Raw genomic sequence first — 27,755 nt, forward strand, 5'->3', positions numbered from 1 at the left:
AGAGGAGGACCGTCAGTCACACACTGCGAAAGAGTGGTGCTCGGTCGTTAACGGAATCGGTCAGTCGCGAGCTCGGGTCATGATGTTCTGCAGCAGACACTGCGTCCGGATAGCGCTGCGGGCCGCCGCCAATACACACCGGTAAGTGCCGCAGATAAATTCTGCCTCTCTCAAGGGCAGAGAACCGACACACACTAGAGGTGTCCGCAGCATCGCTGTCAGTAAAACACACACACTGATCTTAAGATCATAACTGTGTGTCATGTGCTGAGATGAGCAGCATCTTTAATATTCTGCTACTAGATCTGATGCATTTATCGCTGGACGTCAGAAGTAAAGGAGTGTGTGTTTTTAATATTATAATTCATGTACTGCCATGATATTGTATCTAGTAACTAAACAAGAATGACCGTGTACCGATGTGTAAGGTCACGTGACTTCTGTTAATAAATAACTATAATTTCCATGTCTAGTACGTTAGTGTGCAAGGGTGCTAACGTGAAAATCTGGGGGTTGTCGTCATTTTACAGCTCTTTTGAAAGGATTGAAGATGTGCAATTAATAATGTTTTCTGTTACTGGGTCACTGATCAAAAGAGAGTACATCTGTGACATTGACCGTGGGAAGTGGGAACTGCTAAAGGTCAACTGTGGGTACTCTACTAGCACCCTTAAGTTAAGAAACCCTTAGTAACATTAGTTACAAAACCTTACCATTCTGACTGAGGATTCGCTTGAGGGGTTTAATGCAACACTTTCTTTCATTGAGGATGTACTCAGATCATGCCGGAGAACGTGATCATCAGGTTTTTGCAATTGAATGCATCCCTGCTTTCTTTAGAAAATTTTACCGCCCCTAACTTTTGAATGGTAAAACTATATAATTATTAATAGGGACAGACAACATGCACTATATGATGATGATGATGCTGCTTTATATGCTCACGATTGTTGTCTGACTGGACTCATTTCACAGACACAAACTACAGACGACAGCACTGTGTGCCCTGCGAACACTCAAGACCAGCCCCGTCAGCCCGACGGATGCCATTGCAGCACCTTCTCTTGATGGGGCGCCCAAGCAATACTCACCCAAAATCCAACAGCTCGTCAATGACATCGCCAGCCTCACGCTCATAGAAGTGTCCGACCTCAATGAGTTACTAAAGGTACAGCGCACTGCGTGTGAAACGCCGGCGGAGTAATCGAGTTTAATGCAGGAAATAAAATCCAATGCAAATCTAGATCACCATGATGTTTCCCACAAAAAAAAAACACAAGGGAGAATATTTCATCATTTTAATTAATACACACCAGAGTCATTATTATGACAGACACCATACACAATGTGCTGAGTAGGCGCTTCCAAACCGTAAAATACAAAATTAAATAAGGAAAACTGTAGTTGGTAACGTAATCTGTTACTTCACCTAAAATGTGTGATGTAATCAGATTGACCTAAGTCATTAATCACATTAATTTGAATATTGATTTTAGTTTAATATTGATTACAGCTGTCTATCTAGTGGCTGTTCTTAAAAGATAAAATTAAGAGATTTAGGGAAATCATTGAATTATGAACAATTTACTGCTAAATTGTGAATATTAAGTAATTAATGAAAAAGTAACTAGACTGATTACGAGTATTTTAAAATGCAACATAATCTAATTACAAGTATTTAATTTTAGGAATCTGATTACGTACTCCAGATTACATGTAATTAATCACTACCCAGCACTGTTACATACATATATTTTCATTGGACATTCTGGGAAAATGTAGTAATTATACACTTGTAGTATACTTCAAATCTTAGAAGTATTTTTCTATAAAAAACTTGATGTAGTTATTATAATATTACTGAAAAAGACTACTTAAGTGCGCTTGGAGAGCACACTTTCATGTTTCATGCTTGAATGTTTCCATATAAATGACATTAAAGTATGATATAGTTTACCATAAATGCTTGTCAGCTCATTCAGCAGTAACTTTAACCATATTTCAAGGACAATAGAAGTAATTATGATAATTGAAGTCTTACTGCAGTGTGTCCAAAAGGCTCTAAAGTTAATTGCATATGAATTTTGGCGCGCTCTAGCTGTGGGATTGTGCATTGCAAAACTCACCCCTCTCTATTAAAGCACATAGAGCAGGCGTCTCAAACTCAATTTACATGGGGGCCGCTGGAGGTAGACTCTGGGTCAGGCTGGGCTAGAGCACAACTGATACAATCTTCTCAATCTTTATTATTAACAGTTCTTCAACATGAATGTTTCTTCTGAACATCAACATTCCTTTCTTAAGATGAATGGTTCATATAGGCTTCTCTTGCCTACTCGATTTAAAAAAATATATATATATATAGCCTATAGAAATCTAATCATTATGTAATACAGAAATAATAAATTTAGATAATAAATAATAAAGAAAGAGACTAATTCAAGAGCAAGGCCATAACCAGGTCGAACAGAACAGTGAACGAAATTCTAGGTCTAATTCTAGTTGGGAAGTAATCTATTTGGGACTATTTGCAAACAATATTTGCATCAGATATATTATTAGTCCCGAGATTCTTCGCATGAGTGATTAAATGCGTACATCCGCTGCTTATATATGAGTTCCTCGATGTATTTTGGTAAACCGTCTCAAATGTTCCAAGTTCTAATCCGATCTCATGCGGTTTTCTTCTTCATTAAATTGTTCATCAATGATTGTATGTTAAAGGGTTAGTTCACCTAAAAATGAAATTGATGTCATTAATGACTCCCCCTAATGTTGTTCCACACCCGTAAGACCTCCGTTCATCTTCAGAACACAGTTTAAGATATTTTATATTTAGTCCGAGAGCGTATCTATCTAAGTGTATGCACACTATACTGTCCATGTCCAGAAAGGGAATAAAAACATCATCAAAGTAGTCCATATGAGACATCAGTTAGTTCATTAGAGTCTCTTGAAGCATCGAAAATACATTTTGGTCCAAAATAACAAAAACTATGACTTTATTCAGCATTGTCTTCTCTTCCGGGGTTTTTTTTTAAACCTTCACATGTCAGAGTATTACTGATAAATACAAATTTCACATTACAAGCTGTAGTAAATTATGGTAAATCGTATTTTCATTTCATTTCACAAGTGCGTCTGCGTCAAAGCCCTGCCCTTTTTCATTTAAGGTCGAAAGAAAAGTGCGTTTTTTTTTTCCACTGAGCACATTCTCTGAGCGCGATGCACTGCAGCTCACTCTCGCTCAGGTAAATCATTAACACCATCACCGCTTACAGTTCATGTGTTTTATTGAACTAAACACATTACAATCGGCTAAAACTAATACGCAGGTTACTTTTCTGAACAACAGCGCTCTCGAGTCCGTGTTTCTCTCACTGTTTACGTGAATCGCGGCACAGTTCGGCACGCACACACACAAAATACCGGCAGTTCAATGGGGAATGCGCAGCTCTTAAAGGGGCCACGCTATATTCCTACTCGTGGAATATGGACCTCCTCCAGGTATGGTGTGGTAGCTAAAGTAAGCATTTCATATTTGGCAGCTGTTTTAGGATTAAAATGTTAAAGTACCGATAAAAATAATCAGGCAAACTAATAAACCTTTGTTTAATTTATAATGTGATTTCATGTGATGATTAACTATACACTGTCAATGTGAGAGGACAAGAAACATTAATGAATATGTTTTCTTTAGATAAAAAAAATATTCTAACTGTAAATTTATCGTATGCTTTGTTGAATGCATTAGGAGGGGAAGAGACAGGGCAAAATAAGGAGTGATGGAGATGAGGAGAGAGAATTGACATAATTTACTGCCCACTGACTACTAAAGCTATTTCTCATAATTTTTTTGGGCTTTCAAATGTCATATGTAGATCAGAAAATTTAATAAAATTATCGGGGGAGCATGCCCCCGAACCCCCTAACTCTGCTGTATATATATTACAACTGAAATGTTGATTTTTTTTCTTATATACAGAGGATATTTAGTTATTGCTATTAAAAATGTGATGTTTAACCGAAATAAGGTGGTGGGGCTGCTTGACAGGTATCAAACATTAGAAAGGGGTCCGTGCTACAAAATGTTTGGGAACCACTGTTCTAAGGTAATAAAAACATTACGGTTTAGGTCTTTATACACCACTGAAAACATAGTTATGTATATTATATTGAATTTGTTAATAGATCCTCATAAATATTTCACACTGCACCTTTAAACTATAATACATTTTAATTTACTTTTAATTAACATTTAACTGTGTCTGTGTCTATGGCCTGCTTGAACTGATTCACAGAAAATAATCAAATTCAAAAGAATAATGTTTACCCTTTTAATACTTGCAAGACAAAAAGGGATTGTAAAATTAGTCTTATTAGCAACATATTTTGTATTAAATCAAATTCCTCACTATATTCATGATGTTTCTGAATTTGAAATAACCTGCTAAATCATTGTGAATCTGGACTAAATTACACAGCTGTAATCTTATCCTCTAAATAAAAACATTGATGCAAATGTATTTTTGTCCCCATCAGAAAACTCTGAACATTCAGGATGTTGGAATGATGTCGATGGGCGCAATGGCGGCAATGCCGGCTGCTGCTGAGGTAAACTTTACTAGTCTGACTAGACTAGTGCTGTATGTGGCACAATCCATATGATACACTCCTGTCCTGTGTGGATTACATACAGTATATTTGAGCTATTATCTAACGTATAATTATCCTGGTGTAGGCATGAAAAGACAGTATGGAGAATGGGTTTTGTCTAGAGGTGTTGAGTTTCTCAACTTTCTCTAATGTTATTATTTTAAAAGTCATGAATGCAATTTTTATAAAATAATTACTGTATGGTTCTGAATTTAAGATGGTTTTTGTTTTTCTTATAAATACATCTTAAAAACGGGTTTGTCTTATATTCAGGGTCTACTTTTTTACATGTCAATAATAAACCATCAACAATAGGTGGCGCTCAAATACACGTAAAATGAGTGTTCAAGAAATACTGTGTCAGTGTGATGTTGGCTTATAAATCAGGGTTGTCTAATGTTCAGAACAATATGGTAATTCGCCGTGTCCCATATTCTGTGCATTTTAGTTTTTCAGTCCCTGTTACCCAAGTTTTCTTTTGTATTTGTAAATTGTGTTCATGTAACTTTACCAATTACTGCTTAAACGTCATCTATTGCACAAATTATGGTTTTAAGCTGTATTTAGGTGTGTCCCGATTTTTGGTAAAACGGTTGCAAAAATTGAAAGCCCTTTAGAAAATGGATAGAAAATAAAACCTAATTTTTCCAGGCCATTTGTTGAAAAAGAAAAGACTCTTTTGTGGGGGAAAATTGCAGTGTTTGTGAGGTTTATAATGTTTTAACTGACTTTGCAGGCGGTAGAGGAGGACGTGGCACCTGCCAAGAAAGAGAAAACCCATTTTACAGTCAAACTGACAGAACTAAAGGCGGCTGATAAAGTGAAACTGATTAAAGAAGTCAAGAACTGCATGGAGGGAATAAATCTTGTACAGGTAAGGGGTTTTACATAAATCTAAATATCTTTACGTCTCTTGTTGACAAACATAATTTAGCTGCTGTCTATGTACACTCATGGCCAAAAGTATGGGATGTATTTTTTTTATTTGCTGCTTCAGTTGTGCTGTTAATTCACATTGTACAGAGAGTTCAGATGCATTTTAAATAGATGCAAAAAGCTTCATTGGCCACAAAAACCCAAATTTCACAGTTTTTTTTCTTGGCTCTGATACAAAATTACCTGCTAACGGAATTTCACTAGGGGTGTGCGCTATTGACAAAATGATTCCTCAATTTTTGATACTTATTGATAACGATAATTGGATGATATATTATGGGGATATTTACCTTTTATAAAGCCATCTTTTCTAACCTAATTATATGTATTTATAGCCTGACAAGCCAGACCCACATCAAGATGAAGTTGGGTCCGGGAACATGCCATTGGCAGGGCTCAATCCGAGGGGCGGGGTGAATGGTTGTTCAGAGTCCCTTTGTACGCAAAAGGATAGCGTTACAACCAACCAAAACAATGAAGAGCGTGAAGCAAAACTCCGAACACATCTTCCTTTTTTAAGAATGATTTCAGTGCGGTTCTTTTCTCAAAGAAAAGCTTAACTCCAAGTCTTTCAGAGTCGTGGCCAAAGCCGATTCAAAAGACCGCCGTTCGCCAGCTTCTGTGTTTACAAGTAATACGCAGAACCGTCAGTGTTAAGCCCCGCCCACCGACTCTCTTTACACGATGTGATTGGCCTGACCAGAGTTTGGTTTTTCCAGCTCACAAGTCTATGGAGAGTTGCTAAATATCATTTGTTTTCAGAGAAATACAGCACTCTTCATTAGGGCTGTGCGATATGGACTGAATTATTATTTCTGTTTTATCAATATTGCAATTTTAATCACCATTTTGAAACGATAATTCCATACACAAACTTTTGTATTATTTTTTGGCCACCATATATTTATAGTATTTGCGGGCACCATATATTTTCATGAATTATTTGATTTCATCTGTTATTTCTTATGCCTTTTTAAACTTTTTTGCCATTCATACATGCCTGTATTATTTTTGTATACCTGCTTTGGAAGAATTTTTCATGTCTTGCAGCTTTTCGCGCATGACAATGTAATATACGACACTCCTAGTTAAAGTTAAAGGAAGTGTACAGGGAGTGCAGAATTATTAGGCAAGTTGTATTTTTGAGGATTAATTTTATTATTGAACAACAACCATGTTCTCAATGAACACAAAAAACTCATTAATATCAAAGCTGAATATTTTTGGAAGTTTTAGTTTTTAGTTTTAGCTATTTTAGGGGGATATCTGTGTATGCAGGTGACTATTACTGTGCATAATTATTAGGCAACTTAACAAAAAACAAATTTATACCCATTTCAATTATTTATTTTTACCTGTGAAACCAATATAACATCTCAACATTCACAAATATACATTTCTGACATTCAAAAACCAAACAAAAACAAATCAGTGACCAATATAGCCACCTTTCTTTGCAAGGACACTCAAAAGCCTGCCATCCATGGATTCTGTCAGTGTTTTGATCTGTTCACCATCAACATTGCGTGCAGCAGCAACCACAGCCTCCCAGACACTGTTCAGAGAGGTGTACTGTTTTCCCTCCTTGTAAATCGCACATTAGATGATGGACCACAGGTTCTCAATGGGGTTCAGATCAGGTGAACAAGGAGGCCATATCATTAGATTTTCTTCTTTTATACCCTTTCTTGCCAGTCACGCTGTGGAGTACTTGGACGCGTGTGATGGAGCATTGTCCTGCATGAAAATCATGTTTTTCTTGAAGGATGCAGACTTCTTCCTGTACCACTGCTTGAAGAAGGTGTCTTCCAGAAACTGGCAGTAGGACTGGGAGTTGAGCTTGACTCCATCCTCAACCCGAAAAGGCCCCACAAGCTCATCTTTGATGATACCAGCCCAAACCAGTAATCCACCTCCACCTTGCTGGCGTCTGAGTCGGACTGGAACTCTCTGCCCTTTACCAATCCAGCCACGGGCCCATCCATCTGGCCCATCAAGACTCACTCTCATTTCATCAGTCCATAAAACCTTAGAAAAATCAGTCTTGAGATATTTCTTGGCCCAGTCTTGACGTTTCAGCTTGTGTGTCTTGTTCAGTGGTGGTCGACTTTCTGCCTTTCTTACCTTGGCCATGTCTCTGAGTATTGCACATCTTGTGCTTTTGGGCACTCCAGTGATGTTGCAGCTCTGAAATATGGCCAAACTGGTGGCAAGTGGCATCTTGGCAGCTGCACGCTTGACTTTTCTCTGTTCACGGGCAGTTATTTTGCGCCTTGGTTTTTCCACACGCTTCTTGCGACCCTGTTGACTATTTTGAATGTAACGCTTGATTGTTCGATGATCACGCTTCAGAAGCTTGGCTATTTGAAGACTGCTGCATCCCTCTGCAATATATCTCACTATTTTTGACTTTTCTGAGCCTGTCAAGTCCTTCTTTTGACCCATTTTGCCAAAGGAAAGGAAGTTGCCTAATAATTATGCACACCTGATATAGGGTGTTGATGTCATTAGACCACACCCCTTCTCATTATATAGATGCACATCACCTAATATGCTTAATTGGTAGTAGGCTTTCCAGCCTATACAGCTTGGAGTAAGACGACATGCATAACGAGGATGATGTGGTCAAAATACTCATTTGCCTAATAATTCTGCACTCCCTGTATGTAAGATTGTGGCTAAAACTGGTAATGCACTCACTTTCAAATGACTGTGGAGCGGTGTATCCCCCTCCCCCCTGACTCGAGGTTGCCAGATAGGCTGCAGGAGCCTATGTAGATCTGCAGCTGTGGTAACTAGAGCAGGTCTGGCAACCTGGATGCCGAAACACTATTGACTCCATGATTGGTCGATCAGCATGATAGGTGGAGGGCGGAGCTTCAGGCCAAAACACAGCATGTCAGCATCTACATCAGCTGAGGGCTGCAACAACAAGTATTTGAAATTGACATGATTTAGGGCCATTTTATGAATAATTGAAATACATTTTCTAACATACAGTTCCTTTTAAACAAAAAAAAACCCAACTCTAGACCCGTTTTAACCGCAGAATGTGTAGGCGCATTAGTCTTAACCTTCTAGACTACACATAGTCTATGCATGCACCCTCTGTGTGTGAGGAATAAAAAAAAATGACCTCAAGCAAATGGTTACAAAGAATATTGTGCATGAAAGAACCATTTACTGGATTGATCGAGAACTTGAAGGAGAGCGGTTCAACTTCAGTGAAGAAGGCTTCAGAAGCACCCAGATTGTCTGCTCTGGATTTGCGTCACTACCAGTGCAGAACTTGCTCAATATTAGCAGCAAGCCTAAAATTCTGCAAGAATTACAAGGATTGGCTGGCAGAAAACTTGTGCAAAGTTATTTTCTCTGATGAAGACATCAGAGAGGGGCATCTAAAAAAAGAATTTTCCAGTGAAGAAAAGGTGAAAACTCCCTTGAGTCCCGTGTCATCACAACAGTGAAGAATCCAGGTGTGGAGTTGCTTTTAATCCAAGGGAGTGGACGCTCACAATTCTGCCCAAAAACTACTACCATAAATAATGGCATCAAAGTGTCCTGTGAGAGCAACTTCTCTCAACGAGAGAGCAATTTAATGAAGACCAGTGCATTTTCCAGCCTGATATGGTGCACCATGTCACAAGGCAAGAGTGATAATGAAGTGATTCGGGAGATAGTTACATTGAACTGTTGGATCTGTGGCCAGGCAACTCCTTGGATCTTAATCCCCTAGAGAACCTGTGGTTAGTCTTCAAACGGCGAGTGGACAAGCAGGAGCCCTCAAATTGTGATCAACTCTGAGAGGCAAGAATGGATTTCCATCAGTCAGGATTTGGCCCAGAAGCGGATATTTAGTATGCAAGAGTGAATTACAGAGGTTATGAAGAAGGGTCAACACTATTATACATTGACTCATATTGAATGTTTTTGCTGTGTTTTGTGGAGTGGGGTGTATGGGGGCGTTTGAAGCACCCAACCAAATATGTCAGTGCCAATATTTTGGCCTTGGCATGTGTGACCTGTCAAAAGGCGGCAGACAGCAATGCATTTCACTAAATGCTACAACCTATTAATGACACTTATCTTAGATAAGATCTTAGATCATGATGTAATGTCCTTCACTGATGTGTTTTTGTTTTCCCTTACAAATTACAGGCCAAGAAGCTTGTGGAGTCCCTACCTCAGGAGATCCGGGCTAATGTGTTTAAAGATGAGGCAGAAAAACTGAAAGCAGCACTTGAAGCAGCAGGAGGCACTGTGGTGCTGGAGTGAACATCTGCGCTGGCTCTTTACTTCCTCAGTCGTTACCTGTCAGTCATCGTTTTGTTAGTTTTTTTATATATACATGTATAAAAGAAGATGAAAGGAATTTGAAGAAAACAAATAATGCCTTTAAAATGACCACAAGAGACTGGATGGTGAACTCAGACTGAACTCTAACAGGCTCCGAGCCTGCAAACGCACCACCCACTCACTGAATCGTCCATTTGTCGTCTGGTACACACGTGCTGTCCTGGGCTGGTCTTTCTTTCTGAAGCTGTCTCTCAGGAAACTGGGGGTGCCCTGACAAAGGGATGTGATGGTCATTGCTTGTGGTTAAATAAACATGTCATACTGTACTGCGTATTGTAATCAATACATTATAAAAGACAGCTTTTTCCAAAAGTGTAATTGATGATCGCTGCACACTTTCTGAAAATCTTAAATGGATATTTCTATTTTTCCATTGTTGTCCTATGTAAACTTGACAGATGTGTTTGCCCGCCTTGCATCTTTTGCCGTGTTTCAGGCTTGACACACTGTTCTTAAAAAAAATGGCAAAATATGGTTTTTAAAAAAGCATCTCAAGATTTGCAAAATGCATTTTATGTAAATGACCCCTAAACATTCTGCTAAATCCTCCTGTGTTCAACAGAAGAAAATACAGGCTAGGCACCACACGAGTCAATAAATGAGGACAATTTTTATTTTAGTGTGAACCATCTTGATCAGTGTTGCCACAGCTACTTTGAAAAAGTAATCGGATTACTGATTGCTCCTTTAAAAAGTAGCTTGGTTACTTTACTTGATTTTAAAAGTTACTAAGTATTACAAGTTATTTTATTAGTTACATTCAGCAGTTGCCGACAACACCCCTGCCGACTCAACATAGAAATGACAACTGTTTTTAACAGTAACATCCACAATGTATCTCCTGACATTTTAAGTTGAAATTACTCTAAAATACTCACCTAAAATACTCTTCCCGAGATGCAAGAAGAAAGCAAAAATATATTTTGTTTTACTAAGGAAAATGACTAAAATAGTAACTCAAGAGTGACTTGGATTAGTTACAATCTGATTACTGGTTGACTCGTTACTGGAAAAAAGAAGTCAGATTAGAGTAACGCATTACTTATTAACTAAATTATTGGCATCACTGATAATGTGTAAAACATTTTCTCACTTTTGGTAGTGATGAAATTGAGTTTAATTCCGTATTGAGTGTGCTTCCTAAGCAGAGAAATCTGAACAACCTTAAAACATAGCCTTGTTTCCACCACAGGAAGTTTCCCCAGGAACCCAGTCTCATGGCAGTTCGTTTTTTTCAGTCAGGATTGAATGGAAATGTTATCTATATTGATTCGTGTTCATGGACACAAATTTAACTTTTTTTTCCTGTGTCACTAACATAGACTGTAAAAAGGTCACTACGCACAATTTTTTAATCTAATGTATTTCGAATAGGAAGTAAAATGTATGCAAAACACCATGTTTTTTATTCTGCATAGCACAGCCACACACTGTAAAAAATTATTGTTGGTTTAACTTAAAAAAGTAAGTAACCTGGTTGCCTTAAAATTTTGAGTTTAGTGAAATTAAAAATTTGAGTTGATACAATGAAGGAAATTTGTTTAATAAATAGAAACTCAAAATATTATTGTATCTGAACCACATAAAAAATGTGATAAATCATGAAAATAGCACTATTTGGCATGTTTCACTGCGTCATCAGAAATAAAACACACACAATTACCCAATACGCTTAAAAAATCTTTTAATAAAGGTTGTCGAATCTCAAAAAATGTTCATTCTATTAACTCGATTTTAAGGCAACCAGGTAACTTTTTTTCTAAATAATTTTTTACAGTGCAGACACTGCATGTGTTGTTGTTTTTTAGAGTGTTTTTCTCATTTGTTGTTCATTTTTTAAACTTTAAGCGCTTCATTACTCAACATTTATCCAGGAGATTGTAGCCTATCCTGTTTTTGTGTTTTGATGTTTTTTTGCTTTATATTCTGTAGACTACTCACCCTTGCAAATCATCAACAGAGGTTCATTCCAGTCAAAATATAGTATTGTAAAATATGTATTATCCCGGTTAATTGACAAGACGGCAGTTGTGTTATATGGAAGCCAATATTGCTGTTTTATTTTTTCTGAGAAATGCTGTTTTTCATCGGCTTGGTGCGTCCAATCTTACAGTAGGCTTCTCATGAGCCTTATCTTCAAGCATTATGAAAATAAAATACACAAGTTTTAACATAATTAATTAGTGGACTCCAGCATTACCCATGAGCTTCAGCATCGGATGGAGAGTTACAAGGCTCATAATTTTTTTTTATGTAATGTTAAGGCCTAATTGGTGTCACCCTCCTTGTTAGAGAAAATAAGCCTCAGCTACAGGTTCTATTTGAATTATTTGACATTTGTAGGAATTTACTGTGTAAATATCCAACACGATCTCATGAAATCTCGTGGAATGCATACGGCAAAATGAGTTGCAATGAAATGCAAATGCTACGCAGTTTTTTACGTGCATACGCACTTTATGGCGTGCATACGAAAAACCGCGCACGCCAAGACTGAAATGCTTGTTGAGAGTTTAAAATATTCCAATATCTAAAAAGACATTAAAATATAGGCTCAGTGGCACTATAGTCAAAGAAATTAACAAGCTAGCAATATGTCTTATTTTATAAATTGTTAAGAAGGCTATAGGCTGAAAAAGATGAATGCAGCAGTGATAGTCTAACTTTATTATTTTATGTATTGTTTTACAGACAGTCAGATAACCGACAGCTGAGTGCTCCTTGGTGTTTATTGAAACCAATAAATCGTGAGTTAGCCAGCAGCTCATTTGATTGGCTACAGAAGAAGGTGGTCCCGCCTTCCCCGTACTTGCAAAACACACAGAGTAAGAGAATCGTGCTAAAAAGAAAGATGGAACGGTACAAATCGGTTTATTTCGAACTTTTTACCCTTATGTAGGCTACACAAGAAGTCATATTAGAAATTTACAACAGCTAATTTTTTTACACAAAGTTTGGTTTTACATGGTCAATCTATTTTGCAGTTCCTGTATTTTGGTGAAGAAACTTGTCAAAAGTGTAAGCGCAAAAAAAAGTGCAAGTCAGAGGAATACTGATCATTAACATGAAGCTGCAGTTTCACTATACATGAATTACACTTATGAAGAACAGTAAAATGCTGCATTTTTTTTCTTACACTTGAAAGACGATTTACAAGTTTACAAAGCTTCTCAGTTGAAATCGGTTCAAATGCAGCGCTGCCTTCCCGGAATGCTGTGCTGAAGCGTTGAAGTCGCTTGATGTCACCCGTAGGAATAAAGTGGAGCGCGGCGTGAACTATAACGACAACTGGATCTGCAGCTGAGAGTGTTTATGGGCGTGCATTTCCTCTCTCGCTCTAGTCACGCGCACCCTACCCTACCGGTCTTGCATCACTCTGAAGGGGTTTATTCTGCGGTAACAACCGGCTGGGTGTACATTATCCCGCTTATTACACGGCTACTAGTCTCAAATAAATAATTATTAGACACAAAATATTGTCTTGAGATTAAATATTTTATTAGCTCTTACGCAAAGCTTCCGCGAAGAAAAACAGTGCTTTAAGCCTTTATCTATTGCTGAAGATTTGCCATATGCCCTTGCTTAATGTTGAAAATGAATGCTGAAAGGGTTAGTTCACCCAAAAATGAAACCAAGCCTATGATTTAATCACCCTCAAGTTTATAGGTGTATATCATATGACATTCTTCTTTCAGACAAATACAATCAGTTATATTTAAAAAGTCCAGGCTAACGTTACTCCAAGCAGTAGGCTAGTTGTAGTTGTGTAGCTGTCCGTCAAATAACGAACTCCACACGACTCCGATGGGTTAATAGAGCCTTCTGATTCGAATCGATGCGTTTGTGTAAGAAATATATCTATATTTAAAACTTTATAAAGGAAACCCACCTTGAAGTCTTCCGTTGTAACCATAGACCGTAAAAAAATATGGACGACTCGACATCATCCGTTTCCGCTTGCCATATTTGAAGCTTTCAGGCAGCCTTGCACGGCGCGGACATCTTGGGACCGAGTCTGCGCAGTAGCGATTTCGGGACCGGAGTTGCGCAGTAGAGCGCAGGAAGTAGAGCAGGAAGTACAGTCGCGATATCAAAAGCCCGCCCACAGTCTCGCAATTGCAGAACAATTAATTATGTTGGTGTGAAATAAACAGTTATGGAAATGTAGAAATTAAAGCTAAAGCTCTAATCTGCTCCCAAAAATTTCGAAAAAAGTCCGTTAGTGCCTCAGTGACAACTTCACTCAGAGAAGCCGTCAGTCTTAGCTGTCAATCATGACGTCACACCCCCCGTTTTTATAGCATCAAATAACTAACTCAAACTAAACTTATTTTTAAAACGAACACCTGAAATGAAATCATCGTGATGATAACTGCCTTCAGTGACATATACTAACTTTGGGGAAAACATTTTTGAAGTGTAATTTTATTATTTAGATTGCCTCGCGTCCATTAGAAATCACAGAGGGGCGGCTATACTGGGACCGGTCACTGGGGGGCGATCGAGGCGCGAAAGCTTCAGTAAATGAGAGGGAGACTGCAGGCTTGGTTGTAACCCACGGCTGTTTAAGCCACAAGATGGCGCCAGTGTTAAGCATAGAAGTAGTACCGGTCAAGATAACTCGTAGTACCCGTATGAGCGGGTGTTATTTGGAAATAACATACCGCTGGAATGCGCGATTGACCAATCAGAATCAAGTATTTCACAGAGCCGTGTAATAACAGTGTAAAAAGCTCAGTACGAAACAGCATTTCATCGTTAGAAATTACATCAGAAGTGTAATATGTTGGTAAAAATCGTACATTTACACACACACTCACCCGAAAAGTTCAAAAATCGATCAGATGAAGGTATCTCAGTAGACAGGAAGTGAAGCAAACATTAGATTCAGACATGGCTTGATGCCTTCCTGCCTTAAAGGGTTACTTCAGCGATTAGCATATGGCTTTGTATCAGTAGAAACCCTGGAGAATATTCAAATTATTGTGCTTTCCCCCCTCATATCTCCCTGAGACAAGAGATTTATGCATTTTATTTCTGGAAAAATTCCTCCTATGATGCAAAATGACGATTTTTGCATCATAGGAGGAATGTTTGCCCAGAGGCTAAAGACTACAGCCAGCAGAGGGAGCCATTTCCGCATGTTTTGAATCTGTGCATGGGGGATGGGAGATTACACTCAGCTGGCAGGGAGAGCTCAGCTTGCAGACAGGATCATTTAAACGGAGCTATGGTGAGCAATGTAAGTCTTTTAACTTCTCAAATTCATTTCTATGAAAGTTAAGCTTGCAAAGGCATGAACTGAAACGCGTGCCAGACTAAACTCCTGTGTGAATGTATGCCGCGAATGTAGTCGCGATTACCTCAGCTCTCATCACTCGTGCAGTTAGTGCTCAGTGCTGTGATACTTGCGCGGTGACTCACTCATTATATTGAACAGACATGTTCAGTTTTTAATTGTAGTGTCTTCTCTAACTCAGTCACAGTAATGAAGTTGGTGGTGTTGGGAATGGCCTCACAGGGCAGCGAAGCATTCTGGGAATTGTAGTCTTTCATCCCCATGAGACAAAAATACATTTTCTGTCTTTTCTCAGTCTAGAAGACACCAAATTCAAAAATAATTTCACATTTCTACTGCATTGATGACCCAGTTTAAATACAGATTCATCTTCCCAGCGCTGAAGTACCCCTTTAAAATTTGTGTTCTCAGAGCATTTTCCAGGTTTCGGACGCAGCCATTATCCTCTGAGTTATTCCCGCCCCCCTGATACTTTCCCTTCCCGCGACAGAATTTGGCCAAATGGTCTACCACGTTGCCTTCTGCATTCCCCTCACGTGCCTGTAGGCGGCTCCAGCTGACAGAGCACCACCGCAGCAATTCCTCCCATGACCTAATATCAACAGAACTGTTCATCAACAAGTCTTTATATTGCACGTTCAGGCCGCCTATGGCAGATTCAAGGACAATGGAGCAATCAAAATCTTCAAGGCTACGGTTTACAGCACAGTAAGTTTCATAGGCTATGCGAAAACAGTCAGCATATTCTAAAGGGCTTTCCCCTACTCAGTGGCGTAGCACCAAATTTTGGGCCCTGGGTACAAACCATCTTGTACGGGGGAGGCATTTCAGCTTGCGCGTTCAATATTGGCCGTGCCTCTGCATATGGTCCCTCCTCTCTGTTATCAGGAAGCGGGGCGGATCCCTGAGTGGGGGCCACCTGCACTTCCTGATAAGGGTCAGTTGAGATAGAGGGAGGAAGAGACATGGTCCCATCCCTTGGCAGCTATACTTTGTCACGAATATTTCCCAGCCCTTTATTAAAACCTCCCAGATCATGGCCCACCCCTATACCCTTTAATTTTACTACTCTGTCACGTGCATCCAGGTCGTACCACGCATTAGCCCCATTAGGGATTGATTTCATTGGTACACCTCCCATTTTATAGCAAGCGAAAAAAGGCTATAAAATTTGGGTTTATCTGACGCCTTTTTGGTTTCTAAACAATCTTTTCGTGATCACAGAGAAGGTTTTTAGCAGCGTAAGGCAATGAATCTTATTTTTATCCTCAAATTAGTTTTTAATAGAATAGAAGCGAGTTTTACTCATGAAACCACAAAGTAACTTTTTACTCCTGGTCACATATACTGGTCCTTACCAATTTGGGTCTTATTTTATTCTACTTGGGATTGTTCTAGATGCATCCCTGGCAAAACTCATGAATCTATTTTATTTGTTTAAGCTCGGGGTACCCCTGTCCGAAATGCAAGCGAGAGCAGGTTTGTGATGTCCCCGGACCGTGTGACCATCTCTTAAGACTCTAACTCAGACAAACAAATCACAGACCAGAGAGACGTGCCCCTGTAGAGGTGGTGCTACACCAGTGGCCCCCAATGGGCCGTCTGCTACACGTTAGCCGTTGCCCGTAGTAATGTGGCGTGCTATCAGCGACCTTCTTATACCCTATTGCTGTTCCCATAAAAACAAACACTTAGTATGATTAATCCCCACTCCTATCAAAATACAGCTCTCTCGCTCCCTGTACCCAATCTCTTCCAGTCAGACAGCCCTAACCAAATAATTAAAGCTTTCTACTACCTTATTTCTTGTTTTGCCAGGGGTGTCACCAAGGAATTATTGCCGGCGCATCCTCCACCAAAAACTGTTAGGGGTTACAGTTTTGACCCATAGACCAGATATGCGAAATGAAGACCAGGAGTCAGGATGTTCAATCATCGGAGAGAATTTTACTGAAGAATAGTTTGCAGTTTCATCAGTAGAGTCAGCTTCAGAGTCTCTCAGGGCGGTGTCAGGCCAGACTCTCCTCTACCTTACACAAAATTACCACACCAGTTATACCAATTTCAATTTACATCATTATGGACATGTGGATTATTACTGATTGGCATTAAGTCTAAACAATTTGTCACGCGAGAATAGATAGATGTTTTTGTTAATCAGGATGTATACATCAGACAATCCCAAGATTGGGGTAGTGTTGACTTCTGGGGAGTCCTAGAAAGGCGCCAAGAGGTCTAGGGTGTGAGAAAAAGCGGTCCAATCCAGTTGAAAGACCTGCACAGAACATGTAACACACACACACACACACACACACACACACAAGACTCTAGAGCACATCTCTCCTCCAAGGTTGGTGCGTCCTGTGAGCTTATCAACAGGACAAAATATCAAGCAAACGAATCTCCAGAAATGACAAACGAATCTCCATGAAGAAAAGTATGACTAATATCATCTACCTCATTCTATAAAGACAAAAATGTACTTCTATCAATGGGGGAAAAAATAAATAAATAAATCAGACCACATAAATGGGAAGAAAATCACAATTGGGAGACTCAAATCCTCCCACCATTTTCTGTCCGTAACAACAGGCAGGATTGACCTCTTGGAAGAGATAGGGGTCAGGCCACAGAGACAGAGGTCAGGCCACAGAGACAGAGGTCAGGCCACAGAGACAGGGGTCAGGCCACAGAGACAGGGGTCAGGCGGACCCAGAGATAGGGGTCAGGCCACAGAGATAGGGGTCAGGCCACAGAGATAGAGGTCAGGCCACAGAGATAGGGGTCAGGCCACAGAGATAGGGGTCAGGCCACAGAGATAGGGGTCAGGCCACAGAAATAGGGGTCAGGCCACAGAAATAGGGGTCAGGAGGACCCAGAGATAGGGGTCAGGCCACAGAGATAGGGGTCAGGCCACAGAGATAGAGGTCAGGCCACAGAGATAGGGGTCAGGCCACAGAGATAGGGGTCAGGCCACAGAGACAGGGGTCAGGCCACAGAGACAGGGGTCAGGCCACAGAGACAGGGGTCAGGCCACAGAGATAGGGGTCAGGCCACAGAGATAGGGGTCAGGCCACAGAGATAGGGGTCAGGCCACAGAGATAGGGGTCAGGCCACAGAGATAGGGGTCAGGCCACAGAGACAGGGGTCAGGCCACAGAGACAGAGGTCAGGCCACAGAGACAGAGGTCAGGCCACAGAGACAGGGGTCAGGCCACAGAGACAGGGGTCAGGCCACAGAGAGAGGGGTCAGGAGGACCCAGAGATAGGGGTCAGGCCACAGAGATAGGGGTCAGGCCACAGAGATAGGGGTCAGGCCACAGAGATAGAGGTCAGGCCACAGAGACAGAGGTCAGGCCACAGAGATAGGGGTCAGGCCACAGAGATAGGGGTCAGGCCACAGAGATAGAGGTCAGGCCACAGAGACAGAGGTCAGGCCACAGAGATAGGGGTCAGGCCACAGAGATAGGGGTCAGGCCACAGAGATAGAGGTCAGGCCACAGAGACAGGGGTCAGGCCACAGAGACAGAGGTCAGGCCATAGAGATAGGGGTCAGGCCACAGAGATAGGGGTCAGGCCACAGAGATAGAGGTCAGGCCACAGAGATAGAGGTCAGGCCACAGAGATAGAGGTCAGGCCACAGAGACAGGGGTCAGGCCACAGAGACAGAGGTCAGGCCACAGAGACAGGGGTCAGGCCACAGAGATAGGTGTCAGGCCACAGAGATAGGTGTCAGGCCACAGAGATAGGTGTCAGGCCACAGAGACAGGGGTCAGGCCACAGAGATAGGGGTCAGGCCACAGAGATAGGTGTCAGGCCACAGAGATAGGTGTCAGGCCACAGAGATAGGGGTCAGGCCACAGAGACAGGGGTCAGGCCACAGAGATAGAGGTTAGGCCACAGAGACAGGGGTCAGGCCACAGAGACAGGGGTCAGGCCACAGAGATTGGGGTCAGGCCACAGAGATAGAGGTTAGGCCACAGAGACAGGGGTCAGGCCACAGAGATTGGGGTCAGGCCACAGAGATAGGTGTCAGGCCACAGAGACAGGGGTCAGGCCACAGAGACAGGGGTCAGGCCACAGAGACAGGGGTCAGGCCACAGAGATAGGGGTCAGGCCACAGAGACAGGGGTCAGGCCACAGAGATAGGGGTCAGGCCACAGAGATAGGTGTCAGGCCACAGAGACAGGGGTCAGGCCACAGAGACAGAGGTCAGGCCACAGAGATAGAGGTCTGTGCCCGGTTGCATAAAACACCTTAAGTGTTTCCCTTAAGTATGATACTTAAGGCGTGATTTCCCCTTATCTAAGGGAATGATTTAAGGGTGTTGCATATAATCCCTTAAACGGTTCTCTTAGGTAAGGGACGCCGCTAAGTGTTTCACGACTGCAACCCAGGTTTTACCGTTATAAAATTCTATTGTTGCCATAGACACGCTACGCTGGCGGGTTAGAGAGTGAAGCTGAGATTCAACAAGAGGAATATTACACGGAGTGAGAGAACATTATTGTCTTAAATCAAATAAAAATGATCACTGCTGAGGATAAACGATTTGAAGATCACGACCAAATAAAATAATATGCTTGGTAACGTTATTTGTTTCACACGTTAGACCTTCTCAGCAAAAATCAGCTTCAACACCGGCAGAGCGCCAGCAGCACGCCAAACCATGCAGCAAAGTGAGGTTTTATTGCTTCTTTGTTAACAATTATTTTAGTCTTTTGTTAATTTTACAGCCTCTATATAATTTTTAGATTTTTTTCATTATTCCTTCAAAACACTTGTGAATTGCAGAAAGACGCAAATATCCTTTCCAGCCGCGACAAGAGAAAAAGTGCTAGAACTGCAAAGAGACATGAGCCTACAGAAGACAAAACTGCAATTAGAGATCGAAAAACTTAAAAAGGAGAAGGAAAATCAAGACCTTTACAACTTCATTCTTAATAACAAACTAATGCAGCTACAAAGTGAAGGAAAAATAAAATGCACATCAATTGACGAATATTTTTTTTATGACAGATCTGACAGGTTTTGTATTTATTTATGATTTATTTATTTATATTTTATTTATTTATATTTATGACTATTGTCCATAGGCTACTAGCTAAACTAATTAAAGAATGCATTTACGACGGCATCTCTGACAACAAATCCAGCCCGTTGAAAATCTTGTTGATTTTCTTCATGAGCCTCTTCTTCGACATCATCTCCCTCTTCACAATACATCTCTGACATGTTAAAAAGAACAACGCTGGCGACAATAATTTTGCAGGCTCTTGGAGGCTCAACGCGCAGCTTGCTATGGAGACAGTGAAATCTGCGTTTGAGCTGTCCGATCGTCCTCTCAATGTCGTGTGTGTCAACGCATTGTTGTAGGCTATCTTTCCTAGGATCAAACGATGACCATAAGTATCAACAAGTCAAAATACATTTTAATATATTGAAAAAATATGATCAATAAGTTGACAATAGCCTATATGTTTTCACTTAATTTTCAACTTTTTAAAGTTAATAGGCTATAGCTCTGTCTAAATCCTAGAGTCATGCTACTCCCTGGCCATGATGCAACAACATTTCTAATTCTGCACACATGGTCACACTAGCTGCACATTAACAGAATGGTAATTTTTTCTGTTAACATACTGATCTTCATGCCTGCGGGGAGCCTGAATTCTGACATGTGTGCCATCGATTACACCACTTATTCGAGGAAACCCCGCTTTCCGAAAAAAAGAGGTTTGAATGGCATCCAGTTCAACACGCGATGGAAATGTCACAGTTTGGCTTAAATGACGGCAGAGAGTCCCTGCAACCCGGTGAATAACTCTACTAACTGACGATTTATGAACATGGAAAACATCTCCCACAGACGGGAAACTCCCAGTTGCAAAGAACCGAAGTGTTATAAGCAACTGTAACACAGAGGGTAGTGAGTGGTTACGCTGGGTAACATGATCAAGATCGCCTTCCAGTTTGTTAGCGATCTCATATCCCGTGGCGATCAAATCTATATTCGCGAAGCAGTTTTTCATTGCTAAGATGGTCCAGAGGATTCTCCCTATCGCGAAAAATTCACTTTGGCACATTTACATCTTCAACAGGATCAATAAACTCAGCTATTTTTTTCTCATTAATGTTCGTCAACTCTTAAGGTAAACTTTTCCTAACCTTAAACTATACTTAGGAAAATGACAGTTAAGGGGCTTTATGCAACACTTAACGGTTTTTAAGGGATTACTTAAGTGAAAAATAGACATTTGAGGATAATTCTAAGGGTTTATGACGTTTCAGTTTAATAAACCCTTAAGTGACACTTAAGGGTTATTTTATGCAACACCCTTAAGTTTAAGGGAAACCTAAGGGCAGAGCCGGCCCTAGACCTTTGGGGGCCCTAAGCAAAATTTGGTTGGAGGCCCTTGACCGTTTTAAGTAAGGCCTAAAGAAAAGCAATGACTACCTTATAACTATACTGTACATATATCTACTATGTTACTTTAAAATTTTGTAGTCTATTAAATTATGTTTGAATTATTCTATGTAGCCTACTGTATGATAATTATCTTTTTTTACGCTGCTGGTCCTGAGTACGTATTTCGTTCTTATGTGGTAACATGTACAGAACGTCAATAAAAGACCTTGAGTTCTTGAGTTGAGTTCCATGTTTGATGTCTAACAGGAAAATTATGATACCACTGAGCTAAATGGCAGTGCAGTGCAATGAACACACACGGATGAACTTGCTGAATAAAAAGACTGATAAAGTGATTTTCACTGACCATCAAAGAAACATTTTTAATTGACACCAGAGTTTAAAAGGCAAAAACAGCACACGATAACAAATTTTGCTGGACAATAAATTGGTCAAGAAATTATTGCGATAAATGATAAGATTTTTCGTTCTAAACCCATTTTCATCTAAAATAATGATAATGGCATAATAATGCAGGTACACCTTTTTTAAGATCAATAAACTTTTATCTCTAAAGACTCTGATACGGAAAACATTTTAAATATCCACAATAAATTAACAAAACAACCAAAAAACAAGAAAAGCAATGGACTCTCAGTCTGTTAACAAAAAAATACACTTGAATAAATACCAAAAGCAATAAATAAAATTGATGAAAACTGCTTTAGGTACACATTAGGGGTGGCACGGTTCACAAAAGCCACGGTTCGGTTCGTATCACGGCTTTAGGGTCACGGTTTTTAAGTTCTGTACGGTTGTTGTTGTTTTTGCTTTTACTTGTTAACACTCCAGAAATTTACTTCAGCATAATATGATATATAGCTTACTTATCCACAATTCAGGATACAGTATTAACACAATTGTTATATCATGTAATCATGCACAAACTGAACTTGACTATCTCTGAGGAAAGCTAGGTGAGATTTTGATACAGCAAGAGAAAGACATTGATGACATGCTTTCATTTATTTGGCAAAAAAAAGGAGAATGTGTATTGCTATCTCTACAGGAACTTATGTACCTTTTTTAGACACAAATATTGAACTGAAGAACTAACTTGCATTTATCAAACGGCCAACTTCAGTGTAGCTTTAAGCCTTGTTTATACTTGACGCGAGGAGTGCGCCAGACCCAGTTTCGCTTGGCGGTGTGCACGTCAAATTTTGTAACTTTGCGTGCGGCTCCACAACCGAAGAAGCTCGAGTCGAATCTGGCCGAGCATGACGTCTAATCACGCCTGCACCCAGTCTGCGCTTCGAGTATAATAAACACCTCCCCAAACAGATGAGGCGAGGTGCGTGCGCTCTCTAGGGGGCCCTCTGCAGGCCACGGGGCCCTTTGCAATTGCAAGGGTCGCTTAGTGGCTGGGCCGGCTCTGCCTAAGGGCGATCTTAAGGGAAATTTTCACTTAAGGTGTTTTATGCAACCGGGCACAGGCCACAGAGACAGGGGTCAGGCCACAGAGATAGGGGTCAGGCCACAGAGACAGAGGTCAGGCCACAGAGACAGGGGTCAGGCCACAGAGATAGGGGTCAGGCCACAGAGACAGGGGTCAGGCCACAGAGACAGGGGTCAGGCCACAGAGACAGGGGTCAGGCCACAGAGACAGGGGTCAGGCCACAGAGACAGGGGTCAGGCCACAGAGATAGGGGTCAGGCCACAGAGATAGGTGTCAGGCCACAGAGATAGAGGTCAGGCCACAGAGACAGAGGTCAGGCCACAGAGACAGAGGTCAGGCCACAGAGATAGGGGTCAGGCCACAGAGACAGGGGTCAGGCCACAGAGACAGGGGTCAGGTCACAGAGACAGGGGTCAGGCCACAGAGACAGGGGTCAGGTCACAGAGACAGGGGTCAGGCCACAGAGATAGGGGTCAGGCCACAGAGACAGAGGTCAGGCCACAGAGACAGGGGTCAGGCCACAGAGACAGGGGTCAGGCCACAGAGACAGGGGTCAGGCCACAGAGACAGGGGTCAGGCCACAGAGACAGGGGTCAGGCCACAGAGACAGGGGTCAGGCCACAGAGACAGGGGTCAGGCCACAGAGACAGGGGTCAGGCCACAGAGATAGGTGTCAGGCCACAGAGATAGGTGTCAGGCCACAGAGATAGAGGTCAGGCCACAGAGATAGAGGTCAGGCCACAGAGACAGAGGTCAGGCCACAGAGATAGGGGTCAGGCCACAGAGACAGGGGTCAGGCCACAGAGACAGAGGTCAGGCCACAGAGACAGAGGTCAGGCCACAGAAATAGGGGTCAGGCCACAGAGATAGGGGTCAGGAGGACCCAGAGATAGGGGTCAGGAGGACCCAGAGATAGGGGTCAGGCCACAGAGATAGGGGTCAGGAGGACCCAGAGATAGGGATCAGGCCACAGAGATAGGGGTCAGGCCACAGAGATAGGGGTCAGGCCACAGAGATAGGGGTCAGGTCACAGAGATAGGGGTCAGGCGACAGAGATAGGGGTCAGGCGACAGAGATAGGGGTCAGGCCACAGAGATAGGGGTCAGGCCACAGAGATGGGGGTCAGGCCACAGAGATGGGGGTCAGGCCACAGAGATGGGGGTCAGGCCACAGAGATGGGGGTCAGGCCACAGAGATAGGGGTCAGGCCACAGAGATAGAGGTCAGGCCACAGAGATAGGGGTCAGGAGGACCCAGAGATAGGGATCAGGAGGACCCAGAGATAGGGGTCAGGAGGACCCAGAGATAGGGATCAGGAGGACCCAGAGATAGGGGTCAGGAGGACCCAGAGATAGGGGTCAGGCCACAGAGATAGGGGTCAGGAGGACCCAGAGATAGGGGTCAGGCCACAGAGATAGGGGTCAGGAGGACCCAGAGATAGGGGTCAGGCCACAGAGATAGGGGTCAGGCCACAGAGATAGAGGTCAGGCCACAGAGACAGGGGTCAGGCCACAGAGACAGGGGTCAGGCCACAGAGATAGGGGTCAGGCCACAGAGATAGGGGTCAGGCCACAGAGACAGGGGTCAGGCCACAGAGATAGGGGTCAGGCCACAGAGATAGGTGTCAGGCCACAGAGATTGGGGTCAGGCCACAGAGATAGGGGTCAGGCCACAGAGATAGGGGTCAGGCCACAGAGATAGAGGTCAGGCCACAGAGATAGGGGTCAGGCCACAGAGATAGGGGTCAGGCCACAGAGACAGAGGTCAGGCCGCAGAGATAGGGGTCAGGCCACAGAGACAGGGGTCAGGCCACCAAGATAGGGGTCAGGCCACAGAGACAGAGGTCAGGCCACAGAGACAGAGGTCAGGCCACAGAGATAGAGGTCAGGCCACAGAGATAGGTGTCAGGCCACAGAGATAGGGGTCAGGCCACAGAGATAGGGGTCAGGCCACAGAGATAGAGGTCAGGCCACAGAGATAGGTGTCAGGCCACAGAGATAGAGGTCAGGCCACAGAGACAGGGGTCAGGCCACAGAGATAGAGGTCAGGCCACGGAGATAGAGGTCAGGCCACAGAGACAGGGGTCAGGCCACAGAGATAGAGGTCAGGCCACAGAGATAGAGGTCAGGCCACAGAGACAGGTGTCAGGCCACAGAGATAGGGGTCAGGCCACAGAGACAGGGGTCAGGCCACAGAGACAGGGGTCAGGCCACAGAGATAGGGGTCAGGCCACAGAGACAGGGGTCAGGCCACAGAGACAGGGGTCAGGCCACAGAGATAGGGGTCAGGCCACAGAGATAGAGGTCAGGCCACAGAGATAGAGGTCAGGCCACAGAGATAGGGGTCAGGCCACAGAGATAGGGGTCAGGCCACAGAGACAGAGGTCAGGCCACAGAGATAGGGGTCAGGCCACAGAGACAGGGGTCAGGCCACAGAGATAGGGGTCAGGCCACAGAGACAGAGGTCAGGCCACAGAGACAGAGGTCAGGCCACAGAGATAGGTGTCAGGCCACAGAGATAGGTGTCAGGCCACAGAGATAGGGGTCAGGCCACAGAGATAGAGGTCAGGCCACAGAGATAGGTGTCAGGCCACAGAGATAGAGGTCAGGCCACAGAGACAGGGGTCAGGCCACAGAGATAGAGGTCAGGCCACAGAGATAGAGGTCAGGCCACAGAGACAGGGGTCAGGCCACAGAGATAGAGGTCAGGCCACAGAGATAGAGGTCAGGCCACAGAGACAGGTGTCAGGCCACAGAGATAGAGGTCAGGCCACAGAGACAGGGGTCAGGCCACAGAGATAGGGGTCAGGCCACAGAGACAGGGGTCAGGCCACAGAGATAGGGGTCAGGCCACAGAGATAGGGGTCAGGCCACAGAGACAGAGGTCAGGCCACAGAGATAGGGGTCAGGCCACAGAGACAGAGGTCAGGCCACAGAGATAGGGGTCAGGCCACAGAGATAGGGGTCAAGAGGACCCAGAGATAGGGGTCAGGCCACAGAGATAGGGGTCAGGCCACAGAGATAGGGGTCAGGCCACAGAGATAGGGGTCAGGCCACCGAGATAGGGGTCAGGCCACCGAGATAGGGGTCAGGCCACAGAGATAGGGGTCAGGCCACAGAGATAGGGGTCAGGCCACAGAGATAGGGGTCAGGCCACAGAGATAGGGGTCAGGCCACAGAGATAGAGGTCACGCCACAGAGACAGAGGTCAGGCCACAGAGATAGGGGTCAGGCCACAGAGACAGGGGTCAGGCCACAGAGACAGGGGTCAGGCCACAGAGACAGAGGTCAGGCCACAGAGATAGAGGTCAGGCCACAGAGATAGGTGTCAGGCCACAGAGATAGGTGTCAGGCCACAGAGATAGGGGTCAGGCCACAGAGATAGAGGTCAGGCCACAGAGATAGGTGTCAGGCCACAGAGATAGAGGTCAGGCCACAGAGATAGAGGTCAGGCCACAGAGATAGGTGTCAGGCCACAGAGATAGGTGTCAGGCCACAGAGACAGGGGTCAGGCCACAGAGATAGAGGTCAGGCCACAGAGATAGAGGTCAGGCCACAGAGACAGGGGTCAGGCCACAGAGATAGAGGTCAGGCCACAGAGATAGGGGTCAGGCCACAGAGATAGGTGTCAGGCCACAGAGATAGGTGTCAGGCCACAGAGATAGGTGTCAGGCCACAGAGACAGGGGTCAGGCCACAGAGATAGGGGTCAGGCCACAGAGACAGAGGTCAGGCCACAGAGATAGGGGTCAGGCCACAGAGACAGAGGTCAGGCCACAGAGATAGGGGTCAGGCCACAGAGATTGGGGTCAGGCCACAGAGATAGGGGTCAAGAGGACCCAGAGATAGGGGTCAGGCCACAGAGATAGGGGTCAGGCCACAGAGATAGGGGTCAGGCCACAGAGATAGGGGTCAGGCCACCGAGATAGGGGTCAGGCCACAGAGATAGGGGTCAGGCCACAGAGATAGGGGTCAGGCCACAGAGATAGGGGTCAGGCCACAGAGATAGGGGTCAGGCCACAGAGATAGAGGTCAGGCCACAGAGACAGAGGTCAGGCCACAGAGATAGGGGTCAGGCCACAGAGACAGGGGTCAGGCCACAGAGACAGGGGTCAGGCCACAGAGACAGAGGTCAGGCCACAGAGATAGAGGTCAGGCCACAGAGATAGGTGTCAGGCCACAGAGATAGGTGTCAGGCCACAGAGATAGGGGTCAGGCCACAGAGATAGAGGTCAGGCCACAGAGATAGGTGTCAGGCCACAGAGATAGAGGTCAGGCCACAGAGATAGAGGTCAGGCCACAGAGATAGGTGTCAGGCCACAGAGATAGGTGTCAGGCCACAGAGACAGGGGTCAGGCCACAGAGATAGAGGTCAGGCCACAGAGATAGAGGTCAGGCCACAGAGACAGGGGTCAGGCCACAGAGATAGAGGTCAGGCCACAGAGATAGGGGTCAGGCCACAGAGACAGAGGTCAGGCCACAGAGATAGGTGTCAGGCCACAGAGATAGGTGTCAGGCCACAGAGACAGGGGTCAGGCCACAGAGATAGGGGTCAGGCCACAGAGATAGGTGTCAGGCCACAGAGATAGGTGTCAGGCCACAGAGATAGAGGTCAGGCCACAGAGATAGGGGTCAGGCCACAGA

General features: G+C 43.5%; 1 protein-coding gene across 1 annotated transcript; it reads left to right on the plus strand.

Annotated features, from left to right (window-relative positions):
- The first annotated feature begins 7 nt into the window (after positions 1–7).
- On the plus strand, positions 8–10,538 carry mrpl12 (mitochondrial ribosomal protein L12). The gene is made up of 5 exons (XM_067423633.1): positions 8–141; positions 976–1,168; positions 4,543–4,614; positions 5,393–5,530; positions 9,751–10,538. The coding sequence occupies exons 1-5, from the start codon at positions 80–82 to the stop codon at positions 9,865–9,867; spliced, it is 582 nt and encodes a 193-aa protein (XP_067279734.1). The 5' UTR covers positions 8–79; the 3' UTR covers positions 9,868–10,538.
- Positions 10,539–27,755: the final 17,217 nt, after the last annotated feature.

The sequence above is a fragment of the Pseudorasbora parva genome, chromosome 2 (genome assembly GCF_024679245.1).
Source record: "Pseudorasbora parva isolate DD20220531a chromosome 2, ASM2467924v1, whole genome shotgun sequence".
Taxonomy (NCBI): domain Eukaryota; kingdom Metazoa; phylum Chordata; class Actinopteri; order Cypriniformes; family Gobionidae; genus Pseudorasbora; species Pseudorasbora parva.